The 24766-nt window shown below is 36.7% G+C and overlaps 3 protein-coding genes across 3 annotated transcripts; all 3 read right to left on the bottom strand.

Moving 5' to 3' along the window:
- Positions 1-16673: 16673 nt before the first annotated feature.
- LOC113288242 (isoflavone reductase homolog PCBER-like) lies at positions 16674-18674 on the bottom strand. Its single transcript, XM_026537215.1, has 5 exons — positions 18287-18674; positions 18035-18169; positions 17694-17931; positions 17246-17449; positions 16674-17138 (listed from the first exon to the last, which is right to left on the bottom strand). The coding sequence occupies exons 1-5, from the start codon at positions 18467-18469 to the stop codon at positions 16972-16974; spliced, it is 927 nt and encodes a 308-aa protein (XP_026393000.1). The 5' UTR covers positions 18470-18674; the 3' UTR covers positions 16674-16971.
- A 3114-nt stretch (positions 18675-21788) lies between these two features.
- On the bottom strand, positions 21789-22832 carry LOC113318323. Its single transcript, XM_026566497.1, has one exon. It carries the CDS (start codon positions 22830-22832, stop codon positions 21789-21791), a length of 1044 nt encoding a protein of 347 aa, XP_026422282.1.
- Positions 22833-22916: 84 nt separating this feature from the next.
- LOC113318244 lies at positions 22917-23699 on the bottom strand. Its single transcript, XM_026566414.1, has one exon. The coding sequence runs from the start codon at positions 23697-23699 to the stop codon at positions 22917-22919; it is 783 nt and encodes a 260-aa protein (XP_026422199.1).
- Between the last annotated feature and the right edge of the window lie 1067 nt (positions 23700-24766).

The raw sequence follows: 24766 nt of genomic DNA, 5'->3' as shown, positions 1-24766 counted from the left end.
ATCTTCAGAAAAGTTGGTTTAAAATTTTGTTACAAACCAAATCTAGGTTGGGTGGAAGGCCATCAGATTGTGACTTAGGTAGAAGAATAGGCATATCATTATCAATCAAATCAAAATCTCCTAACTCATCTACACATGTCACATCATGCTCACAATCATCAATCAAATTGGCAAGATCACAATCAGAATCCTCAACATCATCAACAGATTTATTCTCGTGTATCGGCACATCAGGGGAAACATCACATGGAATACTAGAAGAAATATCATGCATTAAGGTGGCGGCAGAGAAGCCTAATGTATTTGAACCCAAAGGTTCCATAACATTTTCAGTATAGACATGTTCTTCTAACATAACATCATAATCATCATCATCATGATAGGGATTTTGCAATCTAGGATAATTTTCAATCCTAAGGTCGGAGCTATTACAAGAATAAAACTCTAATTCATGGGGGTGACTCATATCATGTGGTGTTGTTCCTGTTTCCCTAACGGATTCCCATTGATGGGTTTTCTCTGCAATCTCGGCTAAAAAATTCCATGCATCATCCACAGATTTATCAATAAACTCACCATTACACATAGACTCAACCATGGTTCGAGATTTAAAGTCTAGTCCCTCATAGAGGATGACGACAAGTCTCCACTTCTCAAATCCATGGTGCGGACATTCGCTCAACAAATCATTAAAACGTTCAAAATAGTGAAAAACAGTTTCCTCATCCAATTGGACAAAACAATTGATACTTTGACGAATAGCGATGGTCCTATGATGTGGAAAGAATTTTTTGAAAAATAGATCTGTGAGTTGGTCCCAAGTGTTGATTGATTGTGGTCTCAAACCGTAAAACCATGTTTTGGCCCTTTCCTTTAAAGAAAATTAAACAAACGCAATTTCAGAGAGTCTTCGGACATATGATCAGGTTGCATAGTCCGACAAATTTGTTCAAACTCTCTTACATGAGTATAGGGGTTCTCAGAATCGAACCCTCGAAATATAGGAAGTATTTGTATCATGCTTGCATTTATTTTAAAAGGGTTATTGGTTTGAGGTAATACAATACATGATAATGGAATTTTTATTGTCGGATACATGTATTCATGGAGAGCACGAGGTTGGCCCATTTTGAAAACACAAAGCCCACTATTTGGTTTTAATGGGTTTTCAAAAATTTGGTTTTTTTATGGGAGAATTTTGGTTTTGATGGGATATATTTGAAAAGAAATTTGGTTTAAAAATGGGAGCAAATTAGAATTTGGTTTTGGGAGCAAAAGAAAATTTTGGTTTTTTTTTTTTTTTTTGAATGGGAGAAAAGTAAAGTAAAATTTTTTTTTTTTTTTTTTTTTTTTTTAAAAAGAAAATAAAATTTGGTTTTGAATGGGGCAAGCCCACTGTTTGTTTTGTATTGCTTTGGCTCCGCTTGGTTGAAAACTTTGGTGGACTGAGTCCCAAATCTCGGCCTAGATTTGGGTCCTCGGCCCACTAACGAGTTCAACTAGCGTGATCGTTCACAAGCTCAGCTGGGTTTAAAAACCCAGAATACAAAATACAAGTCCAAATTAAACAAGCTCACAAAAATTAAATACAAGCCCACAAATTAAACAAACAAGCCCACAAATAAATTATTACAAACCCAACAGAAAATAAGAGAAGCCCAAAAATTGGCTTTAATATTACAAGCCCACAATTAAAAAATTGGAAGCCCACAATTCGGGTTCTCTTAAATGGGTTACCTTTTAAGCACAACCCAGCTGCTCTGATATTGTTGCAAAAACCCAGTTGGGCTTTGGTTCTTTTCCTTGGTGGCGTCCCAGCAGAGGAAAAACAGGTTCAGAACAGCAGGTCCAACAGCAAATGAAGTGAAGCAGATGCAGATGCAAATGCTATGCAGTGAAATGCAAAGAAATAACTAATAAAACAACAAGAAAAACACAGCACCAATCCCCGGCAGCGGCGCCAAAAACTTGGTGGGCCCGGAGATGCGTATAAAATTGAAGCGAAATGAAAACGGGCCTACAGTAATACCGCAAGTGCACGGTCGTCGGTTGTATCTCGTGCAAGTACGGGTCGATCCACAGAGACTGGGTGTGTTTTGGAGTTCTCTAGCTATTTTGGGCTCCTAAATTGTTGTTGGGTTTTGAATGGTCAATGGCTTTTGAATACCAAAAGGGATATGGGTACCAATGAATTATGGGCTTACTTGGAATCAGAGTAACTTAGCCTTGATTTAGCTTTGGGCTTTGATTAAGCTTTGGGCTCAACTTCACCCTAACAGTGAAGTGGGCTTGGTACTTGAAATGAACTGAGCCTTGGGCTCAGTTGGCTAGGTGCTGAAATGATCTAAGCTTGTGGTTTAATTGGCTGGGCCTCTGCTCCAAGAGTGAATTGGGCCTTTGGCCAAGCAGTTAACTAGGCTTATGGTCCTTGAACAATCAATGGGCTCTTGGCCTTTTAACCTGGACTGGGCTTATGCTGTGAGCCAAACTCAGTTGCAGCAGCAGCAGTGGCTGTAGCACAGGACAAGAGAAGCAAGCTGGAGCAGCAGCAGGAGAAGTTGAAGCAAAGCAGCAGCAGCAGCAGGGAAAAGAAAGCAGCAGCAGCAGCAGCAGTATTGCACAGCAGGGGAAAGAAAGCAGTGCACAGCAGCAGCACAAGCAATGCACAGCAGCAACACAACAATGCAAGTAGTAGCAGCAGCAGAACAAGGAGTAGTTGAAGTAGCAGGAGCAAAGACAATGCAATAAATAAAATGTAAAGAAGCAAAGACAATGAAGTAAAGAAGACTAACAAAATAGCAAAGAAAACAAAACAAAGAACATCAATGACAATGGAGGAAAACAAAAGTAACAAGGAAACAATGGAGGAAATGGAACAAACCAAGGCTGTTTTAGCCAAGGGCGGTGGAGATGGTGAAGGTGAAATGGTGAAGGTGAGCCTAGGCATACTACTAGAGTGGGAAGAGAACCAGTTTGCTCACAGTCACTAGTGAGCACTAGTTTCTCCCCACTGCTCAATCAACACAATGCTTCAAAGGCTTTAGCCTAACATTCACACAAAACAGTAAAAACAGCTATAAAAACAGTGATAAGAAGCCACAAAAACAGATAGATAACAAAGAAGAGCAAGGAAAAAATGTTAGGCAGTGGCTGTTTTTGGTTAAATCCTTGTCCCTAATGGAGCTAGGTGGAGGTTCTAGCCTGCCTATGTTCCAGGGCATACATAAATGGAATAGAAGGAGAAGAAGCTTGCTAATGAGCACTAAATTCCTCCATTTCTCAATTAGCTCGATTTACAAGAATTATAACCTAAACTTCCACCACTAACAGTGAACATACTTAACATGAATTACACAAGACAATAGAACATGGACTAGACATTTAAAACAAAATCACAGGGACTGAAATGAAACATGAACTGGAATTAAACATAACCAAGCATGGAACTAGAAATTACCAAACATTAAAATTAAACTAACATAAACCTAATTGCACTAACAGTTGAAAATTAAATCAAAATTAAACTTGCTAAACACAAAATTAAAACCTAAATTGAACTGTTGGAATTGAAATTGACATTAAAACAAACTTAATTGTAACTGAAATAGAAATTGGACTTGGAATTTGAAATTAGAAATTAGAAGTGAACCTAACCCAAATTGGGTGGTTACTTGGCTAGTCCAAGAACACCCTTCTCTCTACACATCAGTTGCCTTTTATAGTTTTACAAAATATCCCAAAATTTCGAAACCCTAACTTGCAAACCCTAATTTTTGAATTGAAAAGTCCACTCACCTAATCCCTGAATTGATGTCGACCCATGCCTATTCTCTCTTCTCTGCTCCTCTCCATGTCTTCAATTGCGTCTTATAGCCTCACCTAATTTATTGATTTATCACCTAGGGTTTCAGTGGTGAAAAATCAATGAGTTAGATGGCTATAGAGGTAGGGGAGGTAGCTACGGCGTGTAGGTGGTGTTTGGTGACAATGGAGGAAGTGGCGATGGCAGGGTGGTGGTGCGGCAGGGTATGGTGGTGGTGTCAGTGAGGCAGGCGGAGAGGGAGTTGCAGACAGAGAGGTTGAGGGGAGGAGAAGACTCGTGTTTTGGGATGTAGGAAGTGTTTGGTTGGGTATAGGTGCTTCGTGCTAGGGTGTGAGGCAAGTGTAGCGAGTTTGATACACATCGAGAGGGAAATCATCGGATGACCAGATTTGGATTTAAATGAACGGCGCGATGGGATGAAGCTTGGATAGACCGTTGGATTGCGAGATACAACTGAGCTGACGGCTCCAGATGGAGTTAGGTGCTGTAGTGTTTAGCAGGAGCTTCAGACTTCGATGCACGATGATGAAGCGACCATTGGATGATGAGATGGATCCAATCTGACGGCTACAAAAGAATGGGTTTGGGTTTTGGAGTTCTGGGCTTGGAAAATGGGTTTAGTTTTGGGAAATAAGTTTGGGCTTGGGATATGTTGAGCCCACTTCTTCTTTAAGAACAAATCTCTTCCTTATTAAGCCCACTTTCTAGCCTTTGGTCTTGTGCACAACATTCTTCGCGGCTTCCTTGCGTGATTCCTATCGGCTTCCACCACTTTTCTGCTCTTTTCTGCTCCGCTATTCATCCAAACTTTATTTATTACCTAAAAATGCAAAATTAGTTAATAAAAATATTTATTCTTGAAAACAAAGAAAATACAGAATATGGGATAAAATGTAGAATTAATGCACAAAAGATGAGTTAAATGCCAAGAAAAATATATAGAAATATGCACTTTTTAGCACTCATCAGTCATCCTCCACATGCAGTCACACTATCACGTCTACACCATAGGGAAGGGACAGAGAATGAAAATCTCTGATAGTGTTTACCTTTACCCACCACAAATTAGTTGTCTCATTCGAAACCTTGATCATGGGATCTCCAGTCAGCAAGGTTGAGTATCCTTCATGGCAAGTTTAATATATGAGCTTAAGCCCCAACCCCCTCGATGCATTTTTAACTATCTCTTTGTACAAACCTTTCGTCAAAGATTGCGCGATATTCTCCTTGGACTTTATCCAATCAATGGAAATAACGCCGATTGAGATTAGTTATTTCTTAGCTTTAACTTTATAGCTTGGCTAACACAATGTATAGATATAGCTGGCACAGGCCTATGCCAAAGAGGAATGTCTTCTAAAAAGCATCTTAGGCACTCGGCCCCCCTCATGCTTTATCTAACGCAATACTCTCAGATTCCATAATGAATTGAGCGATATGTTTGTTTGGAAATCTTCCAACAACAAACCCACATGTTAGAGTGAAACCATATCCACTCGTAGACTTAGACTCCTCTGAGTCAACTATCCAGTTTGCATCATAAAGTCCCAAGGACAACAAGATACCTTTCATAAATCAAAAGAGTATTTTAGGTACCATAATACTCTACTCAGTGCATCTGAATTCTCTTGCTCTGGACTACAATTATATCCACTTAACTTACTCACAATATAGGCAATGTCTGGACTCTTACAGTTCATTAAATTCATCAGACATCCTATAACTTTTGAGTATTCAAGTTAAGATACTCCACTACCCTTATTTTTCTTGAGACTACAAGAATAATCGTACGAAGTACAAGCAGGTTTACAATCAGACTGATTGTATCTCTTAAGCACAACTCAACATAATGAGAACGACTAAGACTTATAAATGTTTGATTATCTTCTAATCCTCATCCCTAAGATTACATCAAAAGGGCCCAAGTCTTTCAAGTCAATGTTCTCATTCAGTGCATGTTTTTAGTGGAATTGATCACATCTATGTTTGTATCAAGCATATCATCAACATACAAGCATACAATTACACAGACATCCTTAACAAGTTACTTGTAACATACTTGTCAGATTCATTAATTTAAATCCACTATCCATTATCACATGATTAAATTTTCCATGTCACTGTTTACGTGCTTATTTGAAAACCATACAAAGATTTTTCAAATTACAAACTTTGTATTCACAACCTTTCACTACAAAGTCTTCAGGTTGATCTATGTAAATTTCTTTACCTAATTCACGGTTTTAGAAAAAGCTTCTTAACATCCATCTGATGTATCTCTACGTTCTTTATGGCAGCAATAACAATTAGTATCTCAACGGAAGTAATTTCCGTCACAATTGAATTAGAATCAAGGAAATCTACACCTTCTTTTAGTTTATAGCCTTTAGCTACCAACTTAGCTTAATATTTTTCCACAGTTTCATCTACCTATCGTTTCCTCTTAAAGACTCATTTACATCCCATGGTCTTACAACCTGGAGGTAAACTAGCAAGCTCCCAAGTCTGGTTCCAACGGACTGAGTCCATTTCACTAAATGAAGCTTCTTACCAGAATGGGGTTTCAGTAGATATCAAGGCTTCTTTACAAGTCTGTGGCTCAGACTAAGCTAGGCATGTTATGAAGTCGGTTTCATAAGAAGTCTCAAGTCTAATTATTTTACTTCTCTTAGGCTCAACATCAACTTCATCTTCCTTTAAAATAAGTTCTGACTATTTGAAATAAATCTAGGGGATCAACAACACATCTCTAATGAGGTACAGGTTTAGAATAAACATGTTCAAAGAACTCAGCATCCCTAGATTCCGTAATAATATTCACACCAATGTCAGAAAAAATCAGAACACACAACCAAAAATCTATTTGTAGAAGTATACTCAATATACCCTATACGAAAACACAATCAACATTTTTGGTTTCAATCTAGTTCTTTTAGGAAGAGGAATTACAATCTTAGTCAAACGCCCCCACACTTTGACACATTCATAAGAAGGTCATCTACCGTTCCATAAACCATATGGAGTTTCATCTGATTCTTAAAAGGGTACTTTATTCAGGATATACTAGTTAAGAGGACTGCCTCCCCCCACAAGGCCGCAGGTAATCCTGAACTAATCAACATGGAAATTATCATCTCCTTAAGGATACGGTTGTTATGTTCAAGGCTTCTAATTGGTTTCCAACTTCAAGTTTATACATCTTAAGGCTTCTAAGGCGTCATCCTTATCCTAAGCAAGTATACAAGATAGTACCTCGTACAATCATCTACGGAAGTTATAACCATCTTTTACCACAGTGGTTTTGGGTTGAACTCATGTCAACTAGGCCTAACTGAATTAATTCTAAAGGCTTAGAATTACTCTGAACATTTGTGCTAAAATATTTTATAGCATATTTTGATTCTTCACAGATTTCACTTTTGTGTTCAAAATCCAAACTAAATTTGGGTACGAAGCCTATGCTAGCCAGTTAAGCATTGACTTATAAGTTTACGGTTCCAAGTCTACCACGTAAAACAATCAATCACACAAAGATATCACAAGAATCAACTACGTTCACATCATCAGTTTTTCCGTTAAGCTTATATAGACCCAAAGTCCTATAACTCTTGCTTAAAAAATCACTGCCTAGTTACAACAAGTTTTCCAGATTCAATTAAGATCTTAAATATTTTTCCATCTACAACAGAACAAGATACAAGATTTTCGCATATGCTCGGAACATGAAAACTTCATTCAATGTGAGAATATTACAGATATGAGCTTCTGCTCGACCTTTTCCTTTTATGCAACCTCTATTGCATATTAGTTACTCAATAAGAGTTTCTCGACATCCCCTATCCTATGATAGGAGGTGAACATGTCTCTGTTTCAACAAACATTCTTGGTGGCTCCAGAGTCCACCTACTGGTCTCTCACATTGGTTATTAAAATAACTTCCGACATCATGCTACCAAACTCGTTCTAGTTTGTTTCAACTAAATTAGCATTAACTTTCTACTTATTAAGGTTTTTATGTTGTCTACAATTTACTGCCGCGTGGCCAGGAATTTTACAAACATAACACTCACCCTTAACTAAAGTAATTCCGGATTCAGGTTTACGAAATATACCTTTATCATGAAGACCATGCTTAGAGTTGCGTTCGATGTTCTCACCTTTGCCATCTTTGGAAGATTTGTTTCCAACCACATGCGGCTATTAGCCATGTCCCTCGGAGATGACACCTTTATTCACAAATCACAATTCCAAATCAGAAAGTAAAATATGAGTTTTGAAGATAACATCTATATATATAAACTTCGTTTGAATCAGCGTTTCAAAAAACTCATGGTTACCCCACAAAAATTAATTTAGTTAACAACAATTTTCTGCTCGTCAGAATTTTTCAGAAACGTTTTTCTGTTTTGTAAAATATAAGAAAAATACTTTTACAACTCCAAAAATTCTGAAATTTTACGCGGGTAACTATCAGGATGTCTACTACGTTGTGTAAAAAGGGTTCATCGAAATTACTTCTATATTAAAAGATAAAATTGAAACTCTACAGCTGACCAGAAATTCGTTTTTGTTTTTCACTCCACAATTAACATCCATGATTCACAAACCAATCAATTGTTTTCGATTATTACAAATGATAATGTCTTAAGATTGTTGGGTGCAATAATCAAAAACAAAGAAAAATCAAATAAGCAAAAGTTATTAATACTTAGCTCCTTTATAATGGAAGTGATTGCTTTGACGAAACGAACAAGCTCCCCGTATCTTCGCAACAGCAACAAGGCAAAACTTTGGAAAATAGAGTGAGTCACGTGTTCAACACGCTGTCCTTAAGACATTAGCGTCCGGCTACACTCAAGAGTGATGCTATAGCCCTCACAGGACGGATATCTCCAGGATAAAACACCCTAATACACCTACTACTAGCATATGTAGTAGATGCTCAACTTAAGCTTGGAAACTCCGAAAAAACCGTTAAGGAAAATCGCGAATGCTTAAAAACCGCTATAAAATATTTTCCCTTAGGGGTCCCTCTAAAATATAGAGCAACCCCTTTCCCATAGATTTTACAAAAGTAGTGAATTTATTTATATAATTGACAAATACAACTTAAGAAGAAAAACTCCCCGATGTGGGACTAAAAGGTTTATATAGTTTCTTAAAACTACTAAAAATTGGAAACTCCACGATGTGGGACTAAAAAGTTTCATTCACAAAATAAAACAATAAATTATAATTTTTTTTATTAAAACTTTAAAAAATTATTTTTTTATTAATCGTTTTCCAACATATGTTGTTGCAAAGAAAGGTCAACCCGGCGAATGAAGAAGGATAAGAGGCGGTCCATGTAAAAGTTATTATTGATTCAGTGATTCCTAATTACAGAACTCTGTGAGCCAACTGTTACTGTGGCAATTCTGTTTAGATAGAACGATTTTTTAGGGACCATGTTTTTTTGAGAGGACCATGATTTTATTAGGTCACCTTCCCTATAGTTATAAGGGGTGTTTTAAAGCATTGAAATGACTAATCTACCCTTAACCTAATTTAATTTAAAACCAACCCAATAACCACACATATATATATATATATATATATAACCACACCTCCTCCCACCACCATCGCCGATTACCACCACCACCACCTCCGATTATCACCACCACCACCACCGCCCACCACCGCCGATTACCACCACCACCACCTCCGATTATCACCACCACCCACCACCGATTACCACCACCAACCACCGATTACCACAACCACCAACCATCACTATATGTATATATATATAGCTTAATTTAAAACATTAACAAAGATATTCTCGCAAACCCATTACTTGTCATTCGTTTTTGGTTGAATAAATGAGAAGTAATCATTAAAATGAGTTGAAAATGGAAGTTGCAGAGAGGTTTAATGGAGGTTTTTTTTTTCAGAAAAAAGTTCGGTTATCACGAATTAATTTTTTCTTAACCGAACTCAGAGTTCGGTTGATTCGCAAAAAATACTTTTAACTGTACTCCTTGTATTAGAACAACACAAGTCCATAAGTTCGGTTCCTTCGCAAAATAAGGATATCACCGAACTTTAGTTTAAGATAAAAATAATGAGAAGTCCACAAGTTCGGTTCGTTCGCAAAAATGTTAAGTTTTCTTTGTAACCAAACTCTACCTTTGAAACTTCGTAACCGAACTCTACCTAATTCGCCAAGAAATAAATTTCGTAGTAACCGAACGTTTGCCTAATTGCAAATATGCATATATAAGCCCAGTTCGGTTGGTTCGCAAAATATGTTGAAGTTTTCGAACCAACCGAACTTCTAACACTAGGTTACTTTTAACCTGCAGTTCGGTTGGGTACTTGGTTGCGTTGAAGTTTGCGAAAGTTTGCGAACTAACAGAACACACAAGATGTACCCAAATAAATTGTTATGTTCAAAGTTCGGTTACCTACCATTTTATCATAGGTAACCGAACATTACAATGTACGGCCAAAACCTCCATTAACGAGCGAGTTCGGTAACCTGCGTGTTTGGAAAACGTAACCGAACTACACTTTCAGGTGTGTTCGGTTACATGTTCTTGACATATGGTAACCGAACTGGCCCAAATTATTCATTTTTTTTGAAAGTTTGGAGCAATTCAACCAACAATATCTAAGTTTGAAGCCTACCTGGGTACCCAAATACCCTTCCTCCGGTTGTGGATGGTAAAATCTATCGTTTTTCATGTTTTCCTTCTTCATCCTCTCTAACTTTACTCTCTCAATAATTCTACTTCTTTAAAAAAAAATCATCTGATTTTTTAATCTCACTAATTATCTTTAACTTATCATCTCACTAATCATTACACTAACTATTATTAACACTAACTAATCGTCACCCAAAATTAATCAGGAGGGTAATTTAGGTATTAATATAAATATCTAGATAAGGGATGACCTAGATTTACTTCTAATGTCTTTACCCAAAATAAAACCATGATCCCAAAAAAACCATGGTCCCAAAAAATCGTTCTTTAGAAAACCTTACCATAAGAATGAATGTTTGATCTGACGCAAGTCTGCTCAATATGTCAACTCTTACCGTGGGCTTGTCAACTTTTACTATGGCCCTGTGGGCTTGTTCTATTGTTTGTTCAGTTTTTCATGTTAGTAGCTCTTAACCCTAAATGTTACATCATTTCATTACCTTAAGAGCAACTCCACTAGGACGCTCAAATTTTAGTCATTTGTCCGTCCATGTGGATTGGCAAACCTAATTTTCTCACAATGGTTAATAGGAAAATTTAACTAGGGGATCCACTTTACTGCATAAATTTCTTTTAACTAGCGGTTCAAGTTGGGCCGGGGCTCGACTCAACCCGAGACGCGATGGACAATTGTCCATCTACTTTACTTGTTCGTCCGTCCCACTGTAGGTGTATGATGAGCAATTCCGTGGAGTTTCTCTTAACCAATCATAAAAGAAACAATAATAAATATGCCATCAATTTGCAAGAACCTTGTAGTAAAAAGTTTCTAATACTCAAACTGTACCACCAAGATTTCATTAGTATATACGCAGAAATAAAGCAAAATTTGGGAGGAAATAACCAGCAAAGCAGTTGGATAAGAGATATGTGTACGGAATCCCTTTGGCTTCAATTACTCGACGAACACGCGCCTTTTCTTCAAATGTACTCTTAGCCGGTCTACTGCTCGGGAGCGATCCACGTCATTTCCAAATTCCGAAGGAAAAAATCTGTAGATAATTCAATGTTAGGAAAACCATATCAACCTTCAATATTTTTTTTTATTAATTGTAGATTTTGATTTTATCATAAACACAAATTCATTACTAGAGGAAAACAGTTACAAAGAGTTGTCCATCTCTAAAATAGAGAGGATACATCTAGGTGGTTTCCCAGACCACACTTGGTTGCAAACAAACTTTTTGGCGTATTTGGCCAACCCAGCAGCCTCATTACTAGTCCTAGGAACGAAAAAACATTTAATACTACTCAAAGATTCTATAATTTTACTAATATCCGAAAGGAGATTATGATCTTGCCACGAAACATTTCCAAAATTTGAAGTCACTGCTTCAATAATAGATTTGCAATCTCCTTCAATGATAATATTGCTCCAACCTTTAGTTTTGATCCATTCCACAGCTTCTAAAAAATCCTAGCCCTTCCGCTTGTTCTGAGTCTCTTGCTTTTGTCACTTTCACCATGGCCTCCAAGCATCTTCCTGCACAATTCCTTAAAATTAGACCAATACCACAGATTTTGGATTCCTTATCATAAGCAACATCAAAGTTTAATTTTTTTCTTCCAGTGAACTGGTGTTTTTTCCCACTTTTTCTTTGGTTTCAGCACTTTTATCCTGCAAGCATTGTTAGTACCACAAGATAGAATATTATACTTCATGCAAAATTTCCTGATGCACATGATGATGTTGTTTGGATGAGTGTCTTTGCCTTCAAAGACTTTAATGCATCTATGTTTCCAAATCTGCCACATGATGACTGTAGCTAAAAGGATACTTTGTTCATTCTTGAAAGAGATGATGCTTTGATCTTGGATCCAAGATTTAATCAAATCTTGTAAAGAACTGAAATTTTGCTGGGAATGCATAGCTTCTGGAGGGATATCAAACCAAACAAATCTTGCTAGATCACATTTCAGAAGTAAATGAGCATCTGTTTCTGCAACTTGGCCACAAAAAGGACAAGTGTAGTCATCTAGTTGAGTATATCTTCCAACTCTACATCTTGTCTGAAGAATTTCCTTTAAACATCTCCATAAAAAAAGATTTTGTTTAAATGGTAGTTTCAAGTGCCAAATCTTCAGCCGAAATTTCTGATCATCCTTGCTAACATTATTGCCATTGATCTCTTGAGTTAGGGATTTGTATGGGGATTGAACTGAGAAAATACCATTTCTGGTTAAACTCCAATGAATACCATCCTTTGTATTTTCAACAATTCTTATATCTTGGACAGTTCTGCTTTCTTTTGGATTAAAGAATTGGTTTATTCTTTGAATGTTCCATTGTTTGCTTTCCTACTGAATCAGATTCTGAACTGTTTCATTGCTTGTTGAATGATGGGCATACTGAGAGATCTGAGAGTGTTTTATGTTTCCAATCCAGTCGTGTTTCCATATTTTAATAGTTGAGCTATCTCCAACACTTTTGATATAATATTTTTCACTATTTGTAGGCCTCTGTAGATGCTTTGCCAAATCCAGGTGCCTTGAGAGGTAATTTTATCACTTAAAGGATCTTAATTGTGAAAATAATTTGCTTTTAGGATTCCGGCGCAGAGAGTATTGTGCTCAATGATCATCCTCCAAGCTAACTTTGCTAGTAGAGCATTATTGAACTTTGTTGTGTTTTTGAAACCCAAACCACCTAGTCTTTTTGGTTTACAAACAACATTCCGAGAAATTGGGTTTGCTCCTTTTTCGTTATCTTTATTCCACCAGTATCTTCTCTGAACTTTGTCAATAGAATAAATTACATTCTTTGGCATTTTGAAGCATCCCATCTGATAGTTTTCCATTGTACTCAGAACAGATTGTACTTGAGTTGACCTTCCAGCCTGATCAATGATTTTTCCTTGCCAAGTGCCTAATCTGTTTTGAATTTTGTCTTCTATGGGTTTGAAGCTTTCTTTCTTGTTTTTTCCTATGAAAAGAGGCAACCAAGGTATTTTTCATTTAATCCCATATTTTTCATCTGCATCAATCATGTCAGGTGAGAGAATTTTTGAGGAGACATATATTTGTTGAAGAACACACTTGATTTATCGAAGTTTATGACTTGAAATGATGCTGTGCGGAATTTGTTGATGATGTATAGCAGATTCCTTATATCTTGATCTTTAGCTTTGCAGAATAAGAGGCAGTCATCTGCGAATAATAGGTGATTCATGCTTGGACTGTGCTGGCTAAGCTTAATTCCTTGAATTTTCTTCAAACTTTCTGCTTTGCATAACATTATTGAGAATCCTTCCATGCATAAGATGAAGAGATATGGCGATATTGGGTCTCCCTATCGAATACCTCTTAAAGGATTGAATGGCTGACATGAAGATCCATTAAGAAGTAAAAAGATTGAAGTTGTATCCACACACTGATGAATCATGTGACACAATTTATTATTAAAACCATGCTGCTTCATGATGTCTAATAAAAACTTCCACTCAATTCTGTCGAAGGCTTTCGACATATCAAGCTTAATGCCAACTTCACTAAACTTGTTTTTACTTTTTTTTTCTTCCATATGATCAACTATTGAGCAATAATTGTAATGTCTGAGATATTTCTATTTGGGATATAAGCTGCTTTAAAAGGGGATACAATTTTTTGAAGGATTGGTTTGAGTCTATTTGCAAGGATTTTTGAAATAATTTTGTAACTTATGTTGCAAAGACTAATTGGTCTGAAGTCTGAGGGTGTTTGAGGACATTCAGTTTTTGGGATCAGGGTTTGAAAAGTATAATTGAGTTCTTTGAGCAGATAGCCAGTTCTAAAAGAAATTTGTACCATAAGAGTAATATCTTTACTTACAACATTCCAGCATTGTTCGTAGAAACCTACCTGAAATCCATCTGGACCTGGAGAGGCCCAACAGTTGATTTGAAAGACTGTATTTTTTTTATTTCTTCTTGATCTGGAATGGAAGTTAGACTAGCATTATCAACATCTGTGATGCAAGGAGTGATGGGAGTCAGAATTTCTTCATTTCTCTGTGGATTTGAGGTTGTTTTAATGTTGTTGAAGTGCTTGTTTAGAAGTTGTTCTACATTTTTCCTTTCTGAATGCCATATACGTATCTAAATCATCGTTGAGAGAGTCAATGTGATTTCTTCTCCTCTAAAATTTTTCTTTGAGTGGAAGTACTTTGTATTTTTGCTTTCTTTCCTTCTTTATTAAGTTTTCTCTTGAATTTTGATACTTCATGTCTGAGTCAATTTTTTACCAAAACCTTAGTTCTTTTCGAAGTTCTTATATCACTCTGCCATTATTTTGTTGTTGATGCACCCGAACTTCTTGGATCTTTTGCTCAACATCTTTGATATGATGATTTACATTTCCAAAAACTTTATAATTCTATTTATTGATATCCTTTTTGGTAATCTTCAACTTTGTGACCATCTGATATGCTGCTGATCCATTCTAGGGATGGTTCCAAAATTTTGAAATTAATTCTTTACATGAATCTTGTTGTATCCAATTTTGATAAACTCTGAAAGGTTTCTTGTAGAATCTCTCAGATGGATTTGTATGCAGGAGGATTGGTGAGTGATCTGAGCCGAAAGGTGTGAGACTATAGATGGTGGCTGAGTGGAAAATGTCATGCCGTTTTGTATTAGCAAGAACCCTGTCTAGTTTAGCTAAAACAAGATGGCCACTTTGTCTATGATTGTTCCATGTGTATGGGTACCCTGAGAATTTGACGTCGAGTAGGTCAGTTTGATGGAGCCAATATTTGATGCGCTTGTTGAGAGAGGATTGTAAAGAAGCTGCTTTTGATACTTTTCTTGCTATGAGATGGTGATGTTCAGATCTCCAATGATCATCCACGGGATTTGCATATTCTGACTTCTAGCCTAGATATCCCAAAGAGTTTTCTTTTCATTATATTTTGGGCTTCCATACAAACAAGTTAGAAGCCATTGAGAATTTTGAGGACCAGCTGTGACCATTGCATCTATTTGGTTCCTCTGCTCATCAACTATTTTCAGATTTAATCCATCTTTCCAGAGGAGGGCAATTCCTCCAGAGAGGCCAATAGAAGACTGCGCCCAAAATTTAGGGAAACCAAAATGTCTAATGAAAGAAATAATTTTGGTATTATTAGTTTTAGTTTCCGATAAAAAAACAATGTCGGGATTATTACTTTGAATGTAGTGTCTAAGATGATCTCTGGTGTCTTTTTGACCAATGCCTTGACAGTTCCATGCAAATATTTTCATTTTTAAGAGAGTATGGTTTAGATGATTATGTGGAAAGAAATTGCGTTAAAAGCTAAAGTAGAAGCCGAAGTAATTATATTGGATTTGAGAGTGATTATTTGAGGTTAAGTAGAAATATACCTGGTATTCTTGCCCTGTAGCTCCAATGTACATAGTTGCATTGCAGTGATGATCCTAGTCACCCCCATGATTGTAGTCATTGTCTTGCATTTCTTGAGCAGGTTGGTAAACACTGTAGTCTTCTACATTACTATCCTCCATATTGACAGCATTGTCAAAATTGATGTTTCTGACAGCATTCTCCCTATTTCTCTTGCTTATTTCTCTTGCTTCTTTCTCTTGCTTCTTCTCATGAAGATGTTTACGTCATTTCATTACCTTAAGAGTAACTCCAATGGGACAATCAAATTTTAGTCATTTGTCGGTCCATGTAAACGGTCAATTCTAATTTCTCATAGTGGAAAATAAGCAAATTTAACTAGCTGATCCACTTTATTATATAAACAAATATTTTTTTTAACTTGTGGGACCTGTTTTTATATTAAAAAATATTTTTATGATATTAAGTGGAACGCGTTTATTACTTTTCTTTTTGGTTTTAAAAATATTGTGTCATCTCAAATTGGGGCTTTGGACGGGGCTCGTCTCAAGGATGGTCGTCCCAGTTTGGTGTGCTCGTCTCAGGTTGAGACGGTCGACTCAACTTGAGACACGATGAACAAACCCTCATATTTGAGAGTTTGTCCATGCATTTTACTTTTTGTTCATCCCACTAGGTGTATAATGGACAAAACTAGGTGTATAATGGACAAATCTGCTTGATTGCTCATCCCGTTGGAGTTGCTCTTAACTAACCATAAAAAAAACAATAATAAATATGCGAATCAATTTTGAGTAACCTTGTACTAAAAAGTTTCCAATACTCAGACTGTACCACAAATATTATATTAGTACGCACACGAAAACAAAGTAAAATCTAGTTCACGCTCACGACATCCTGTGCACAAACATGATTACAATTCGTAGATGAAGGTAATACATTCTCTTATACAGATTCTTCCGATACATATTAAAAGTTCATACTGTACCACAAAGATTTTATTGATACACACGTAGAAATAAAGCATATCTAATTCACCCTCACGACATCCCAAGCACAAACATTAGATAAAGGTAAAGCACTCTTTCAGACAAATTGATCAAGGTATTCATCCACAGTGGTGTACTTAACATTTGGATAAAGTTCCGAAGCTTCAACTCCGAATGAAGGTTCAATTTCAAAGAAAGTTTGATCCCCTTTCACGAAAATCGAGTGTACAATCGATAATATGTATTGGAGTTGAATAGGGGCATCTGCATGCAGGAAAAAAATAAAAAACAATTCAGAAACCAGTATATAAATGAACTCTCCGATTAATAAAATAATAACTATATATGATAACCGCTCTGCAATTACTGACCTTGGATGTTTTTCAGAACTTGCTCATCTGTTACATATTCCTTTTCAATGGTTTTACCAATTTTTTTCTCCCACAAAGATACTAGGTCATTGAATGAGAGAGTGTTAGCTGGTGGCCTAATGTATAGAATTTTGTTCAGGGTTCTTGGATCATTCACAGCTTTAATCGTATATGTTGCTATGTCTTTTTCCTTGTTGAAAACAGCTGAAAGAGTAAAAGGTACACAAATGATCTACCACAACAAGTTATAAGAATGAGCATTATCATCAATTGTTTCTGGTCTCTAAATATAATTTATGTAATACTATCTACACGAACAAAAAATTGAAAACTCGACGGAGTTTTGACTACTGTGAATTGTAATCTCCTGCAAAAATTGACTCCCGTGAAACATTTTATAGGAAACCATAAATAGCATAAAAAACTAATAAAAAGGGAAAGTTTTTACCTTTGGGATTTCCATGACCCAAAATAGTGACTTTGTCTTTTGGGGGAGTCGTTGCTCCAGACTGTAAGAAATTTGGGAGAAAATAACCAGCAAAGCAGTTGGAAATGAGGTATGTGTACGGAATCCCTTCAGCTTCAATTACTCGACGAACACGAGCCTTCTCTTCAAATGCACTCTTAGCCGGCTCTACTGCTCGGGAGCGATCCACATCATTTCCAAATTCGGAAGGAAAAAATCTCTAGATAATTCAATGTTAGGAAAACCATATCAACCTTCATTTTTTCTTTTTTTCTTTTTCTTTTGCATTTTGGCACTAAATTTAATTAGGATTAATGCCTTACCTTGATGCTCCCGGCTTCTTTAATGGCATCAACTATCTTAACTTGATCCACTACCTGCCCATAACCGACGGTTGAGATCACCACATCGACCTGTTTGATTGCAGTCACCAAACTTCTATGATCATAAAGATCTCCCTGCAAGTAAAAGTTTGTGTTAACCAACTCACTAATTAAGCAAGACTTCTATAGCTATTGGCCAAGCCAAATGGTTGAAAAATGAAAATGAAAAACAAAAAATAGTTTATCACATACGTAGAGCGCCGTGGCGCCCGCGTTCTTGAAGCTCTCAATTAATTTTCCTTTAACTGGATCAGAAACTGTGGCTTCTCTTACTAGAAGGAATGTCGGATTTCCAGACTTCAGACTTGCTTCTACAATGAATTTTCCAATGTGTCCAGTTCCTCCAATGATCAATATCTTACTTGTTTCTGCCATTTTTCAAAAGAACTATTAATTAGTACTGAACCAGAGAGATTATCAGTCTAATAAAGAGATAATTTCAATTGTTTGTCTGAGGAAGGTAGGATTTGGAGGTTTGGTACTTATAGAGGGATGATGGTTCAAGTATATGTCCAAGTTCATAAAATTCATTCACATATACATTTTGGGTCTAGGTAAAATTTTGTCACTGCCATGAATCGTCTAGTGGACTGTGGACATTCTGGCTTCGGTATCTCTGTCCATTATTTTTGAACGATTTTTTTTTGGGTATCATGATTTTTTTGAGGGGACCATGATTTTATTAGGCCACCTTCCCTATAATTATAAGGAATGTCCTAAAGCATTGAAATGACTAACCTACCCTTAACCTAATTTAATTTAAAACCGACCCAATAACCACCTATATATATAACCACCACCTCCTCCCACCACCACCTCTCACCATCGCTGATTAACACCACCACCACCTCCGATTATCACCACCATCAACCACCGATTACCACCACCACCATCGCCCACCACCGCCGATTACCACCACCACCACTTCCGATTATCACCACCACCAACTACCGATTACCACCACCACCTCCGATTACCACCACCACCAACCACCACCACCACTATATATATATATATAGCTTAATTTAAAACATTAACAAAGATATTCTCACAAACCCATTACTTGTCATTCGTTTTTGGTTGAATAAATGAGAAGTAATCATTAAAATGAGTTGAAAATGGAAGTTGCAGAGAGGTTTAATGGAGGTTTTTTTTTTCAGAAAAAAGTTCGGTTATCACGAATTAATTTTTTCTTAACCGAACTCAGAGTTCGGTTGATTCGCAAAAAATACTTTTAACTGTACTCCTTGTATTAGAACAACACAAGTCCATAAGTTCGGTTCCTTCGCAAAATAAGGATATCACCGAACTTTAGTTTAAGATAAAAATAATGAGAAGTCCACAAGTTCGGTTCGTTCGCAAAAATGTTAAGTTTTCTTTGTAACCAAACTCTACCTTTGAAACTTCGTAACCGAACTCTACCTAATTCGCCAAGAAATAAATTTCGTAGTAACCGAACGTTTGCCTAATTGCAAATATGCATATATAAGCCCAGTTCGGTTGGTTCGCAAAATATGTTGAAGTTTGCGAACCAACCGAACTTCTAACACTAGGTTACTTTTAACCTGCAGTTCGGTTGGGAACTTGGTTGAGTTGAAGTTTGCGAACTAACCGAACACACAAGATGTACCCAAATAAATTGTTAAGTTCAAAGTTCGGTTACCTACCATTTTATCCTAGGTAACCGAACATTACACTGTACGGCCAAAACCTCCATTAACGAGCGAGTTCGGTAACCTGCGTGTTTGGAAACATAACCGAACTACACTTTCATGTGTGTTCGGTTACATGTTCTTGACATATGGTAACCGAACTGGCCCAAATTTACATAAAAAATTTCATTTTTTTTGAAAGTTTGGACCAATTCAACCAACATTATCTAAGTTTGAAGCCTACCTGGGTACCCAAATACCCTTCCTCTGATTGTGGATGGTAAAATCCATCGTTTTTCATGTTTTCCTTCTTCATCTTCTCTAACTTTACTCTCTCAATAATTCTACTTCTTTAAAAAAAACCATCTAATATTTTAATCTCATTAATTATCTTTAACTTAATCATCTCACTAATCATTACACTAACTATTATTAACATTAACTAATCATCACACAAAATTAATCAGAAAGGTAATTTAGGTATTAATATAAATATCTAGATAAATAGTGACCTAGATTTACTTCTAATGTCTTTACCCAAAATAAAACCATGATCCCCACAAAAACCATAATCCCTTCTTGGAGCTGCACTGCTGCAGTGGTGGATTTTAATCTGATGTGATTGTGCATTATTGGCAATCATTTAGAAAGGAAAAAGGCATCAAATCTGACAGACGGCCTACATTAATAATAATTACTACATGTGCAGCAAACCCACTTGGTTTCTTTCATTTCATTTAGCAAGAGCAAAAACGATTTTGATACATTTCTTTGCAAGATATTAGAAGGCAATCCTTGGGCCCGTCCCTGGTCCATGATTTTATTTGTGATAAGTATCAGCCAATGACGAAGACAAAAAAAGCACGAGGCCACTGTTAAAAGAAGAAAATGAAGTTTCATTTATCCTAAGCTAACCGACGACGTTCTACCTTAAATTCACTTCATTTTTTTTTTAGCCAAACAAATTGATTGTACCATTGGATCAACAAAATTTGACCTTTTTTTAATGCTTGAGTTAAAACTATTCAACAACTCGTGATGGTTACAATTTATGGAGTTGCTAGTCTCTGCGCACATTTTTTCAAAAATGTTCTGCCGAAGTAGTGTAAGATGAAAACTATTGTGCACCACTAACAGGATCAAGAGAACCGAATATATAGCCCTTAAAGCATGTTTATTTTAAGTAAACTTAGGACCGTGAAGCCATGTTTCGGTAAAGGCTATGAGAAGAAAGCTTTAGTGGGAGATGTAAAGACTTGTGCAAGATTATTCAGTAAGGATATGCTTAGAAGATGCGAGTTGAAATGGGTAGGACAATATAATTATTGTTTGCTGAAATTTACCTTTTCTACACCAAAAACTCACAATTTAAATTATATGTATGAGTAACCAATAATCAATTAATTAACTATTTGACTATAAAACAAACTATCGGTTAATTAAGGAAATTCTGCCTATTAAGAAAAGGGTTATTAAGACCAAACTCTCATGGGATGGCCAGACAAGTAGATTTCCCCATTATATTCCTATAGTTGGACTGACAGATACTCAAACCGGATGGACAAACCCCTAAATAAAAGGGTTTGTCCATCGCGTCTCAGATTGAATAGAACGAATCAACTTGAGACGACCGGAGCAAACAAAACCGATCGGCTCAACATATTTTCCAAATATAGTAAACACAAAGAAGAGAAACGATTGGAGCTTACTTGAAGGACTCCTTTGAAGATGCTTGCTAGATTAGGTCCTCGTTTTTCTTTTTTTTTTTTGATGCCAAAGAAGTGATAGATTATTAACTGGAAATAGGTACATTGTCTGCTAATAAGGTTCTCTCAATAATACTAGGGGGTTTGTCAAGCCAAACCATAGTGACTCCAAATTTCCTGATGAACTTTGCTAGTTTGTCAGCAGGTTTATTACAGATTCTGGAATAAAACGACATTCCCACTGTGGGATACTTCTAAGACATTCCATGGCATCTAGCAGAATATCTTCACTCTCTCAAGCTATTACTGGTGCTTGCTTACTGATGTAGCTTTCATTCATTTCAAATCAGTTTCCAGGACTACGTGTGTGTGTTGTAACTCCTTGCTCCATTTGACAGCCTCGAAGAATGCCAGACATTCCGCTTGTTCTGAGTCTTTTACTCCTGCATAGCATTTTGCAGAGCTTCCCCTCCATTGTTCTGCAAAATCACGTAGAATGAGGGAAATACCCGTTAGTCCAGTGTGTATATCATACGAAGCATCACAGTTTATAATAATAAAATGTGGTGCAGGTGGTTTCCAGTGTCTAGATGATGTGTTATAATGCACAACAAAATTATTAGGTTCCTGCTTTGCATATAAACTCTTTATGTAGCTAGCAAAGCTTATAGCTCTCCTTGCAGTTGTTTGAGGATTGGCCTGCTTGTGTTGAAACCGCACTTCGCATCTTTCATTCCAGATTGTCCATGCTACTATCATGGCCAAGTGTAGCCATTTAGATTGTGAACTATCTTGTTGAGCTGATTGCATCCAGGATTCAAAAATTGAGTTTGTATCAGTGAGTACCCATGTTAGAACACTCGATCCACCAGGTATTATCATCCAAACAGCTCTTGAGAAAGGACATGTAAATAAAACATGCATAACACCTTCATCGTGCTGGTTGAAAAGGGGGAAGGTTTTACTGATATATCTGCATGATATCGAAAGTCTCTCGTTTGTTGGTAAAATGTTAGCAAGACACTTCCACCAGAAATGTTGTACTCTCGGCCATATTTTGATATCCCATAGCTCTTTCCATAGTATTTCTGTGTTCTGAATATTAACTGAGACTTCAGTGTCACCCAGACTTATCTCGTGGAGCTTTTTATAGGCAGATTTAAGGGTAAAGTTTCCGTTTCTTGTGAGATTCCAAACAAGCTTACCCTCAGCAACTATTGGTATTCTCGTATTCAGAATAAGATGTGCAGTATCAGTTTCAAACAGTTGCTGCACAATAGTCACGTTCCATTGTTTACCATCCTGAGTTAATAATTCTTGAACCCAGATATAATCTTCACTATTTTCAGTCCCTTCCTTAGGAGTTGGAGGTTCTGTCATTCCAGTGATCCAAACATCTAACCAAATCTTGATTTTATCTTCTATGTCAAATCTCCATCTGCTATTAGCTTTGATGAAAGGTAATTATTTCTGCACCCCCTTCCATGCCCAATAACAACTTGATTTTGGAGTTGCATGAATCATACTAGTTGAAGGGAAGTATTTGGATTGCATAGCTTTTTCCCATGGCTTATCTGGATTACTACACATTCTCCAAGCTGCTCTGATAAGAAGTGCTTGGTTGAGAATCCTTAAATCTCTGAACCCCTGTCCACCCAGATTCTTGTGCAATCCAAGCTTCTTCCAAGAAGTGATATAGGTTTCTCTTTTCTCTGTGAATCCCCACCATAAATGCCGTTGCATTGTATCAATTTGTTTGATGATATCCACAGGTATTTGAAGACAACTCATTGTATAATAAGGTATAGTATTGGTTACTGTTCTTATCATTAATGATTTACAGCATTGTGACATAGACTCTCCATTCCACTTTGATAATCTGCATTTAACTCTTTCTACCAGGTTTGTGAAGCATTCGATCTTCTTCTTCCCAATAAGGAGAGGTAGACCCAAATACCTTTCATGAGAATTCATTCTAGGTACTTTTAGTCTTCTAGTGAGCATTATACAAAACCTCTGTGGCACATGTACAGTGTAATAAATACTGGACTTGTTAAAGTTCACTAGTTGGCCAGAGGCCTTACCAAAATCTTTAAAAATATCAAGTAGATTATTAATATTGTGCATGTCTGCATTTAAGAAAGACAGTCGTCTGCGAAGAATAAATGGGGCACCTGCAGCAATTTTGATACCTTGAATTTTTCCATTGTGTTGAACATGAATTAATTGTCTCGAGATAGCTTCCATAGCAATTATGAAAAAATAGGGTGACGACGGATCACCCTGTCTGACTTCTCATGTTGGTTTGTAGGCATGACACTGAGCACCGTTAAGAAGGATAGATATCTGGGTGGTGTTAATGCACTGCATAATTAAGTGACACCGTTCCTGACTAAATCCCATTTTTACCATGACATCCATGAGAAAAGACCACTCGAGTTTGTCGAAAGCTTTCGACATATTGAGTTTCAAAGCCAAGAACTTAGAAGTCTCCTTTTTGTTATTCATTGTGTGCACTATCTCTTGAGCAAGATGAATATTATCTGATATTTGTCTTCCCGGGACATACGCTACTTGGAGTGGAGAAATGATCTTCTTCATGACTTTCTTCATTCTTGATGACAAAATCTTTGATATTAACTTATATGAAGTATTGCGAAGAGCAATTAGACGCAAGTCAGATGTAAATTGCTTGTTCTTTGTTTTTGGAATGAGGGTAACATTAGTGGCATTCAAACTTTTGAGAAGATATCCCGTACGAAAGAACTATTTTACCATTTCCATCATGTCATTACCTACAATCTCCCAATGTGATTTAAAGAAGCCAGGTGGAAATCCATCGGGACCTGGTGCTTTCCAGGGTTTCATATCCTTTAGAGATTTGATAATTTCATCATTATCTGGTATACGTGTTAGTTCCACATTGTCAGCAGCTGTGATTACTTACGGAATGCATTGAAGGATAGAATCATTTTTCTCCGGAGAAGTAGCGGTATGCAGAGTACTATAATGATCCACCAGTAATTGCTCAAGCTATGTTCTGGTGGTGCACCAATTCCCATCTGCATTTTTAAGGGCAGTAATGTTATTCGTGGATCGTCTTTTATTAGCATTTTCATGGTGGTATTTGGTGTTTCTATCCATTTCAAGATAGTACTCATCTCTAGCCTTTTGTCCCCAAAATTCACTTTGAACTTGATGTCAATGCTCTATTTGATTCTCCACCTGAAACATTTTTTGGTTGGTATCATTGTTTGGATCTTCTTATTGAACTGCCTCCAATTGCTGATGATGTAGCTAGATATTACTTTGGA

The sequence above is a fragment of the Papaver somniferum genome, chromosome 1, assembly GCF_003573695.1.
Source record: "Papaver somniferum cultivar HN1 chromosome 1, ASM357369v1, whole genome shotgun sequence".
Classification (NCBI taxonomy): Eukaryota; Viridiplantae; Streptophyta; class Magnoliopsida; order Ranunculales; family Papaveraceae; genus Papaver; species Papaver somniferum.
This window is presented reverse-complemented; position numbering and strand designations above follow the sequence as displayed.

Excerpts from the sequence above, each read along its gene's own strand:
- LOC113288242 (XM_026537215.1), bottom strand. The coding sequence starts at position 18,469 with ATGGCAGAAACAAGTAAGATATTGATCATTGGAGGAACTGGACACATT. Across the intron at positions 18,170-18,286 it reads CGGGCGCCACGGCGCTCTAC|GGAGATCTTTATGATCATAG; the intron begins GTATGTGATAAA and ends TTTTACTTGCAG. Across the intron at positions 17,450-17,693 it reads GGGTCATGGAAATCCCAAAG|CTGTTTTCAACAAGGAAAAA; the intron begins GTAAAAACTTTC and ends TTACTCTTTCAG.
- LOC113318323 (XM_026566497.1), bottom strand. The coding sequence starts at position 22,832 with ATGACAGAACCTCCAACTCCTAAGGAAGGGACTGAAAATAGTGAAGAT.
- LOC113318244 (XM_026566414.1), bottom strand. The coding sequence starts at position 23,699 with ATGGAAGCTATCTCGAGACAATTAATTCATGTTCAACACAATGGAAAA.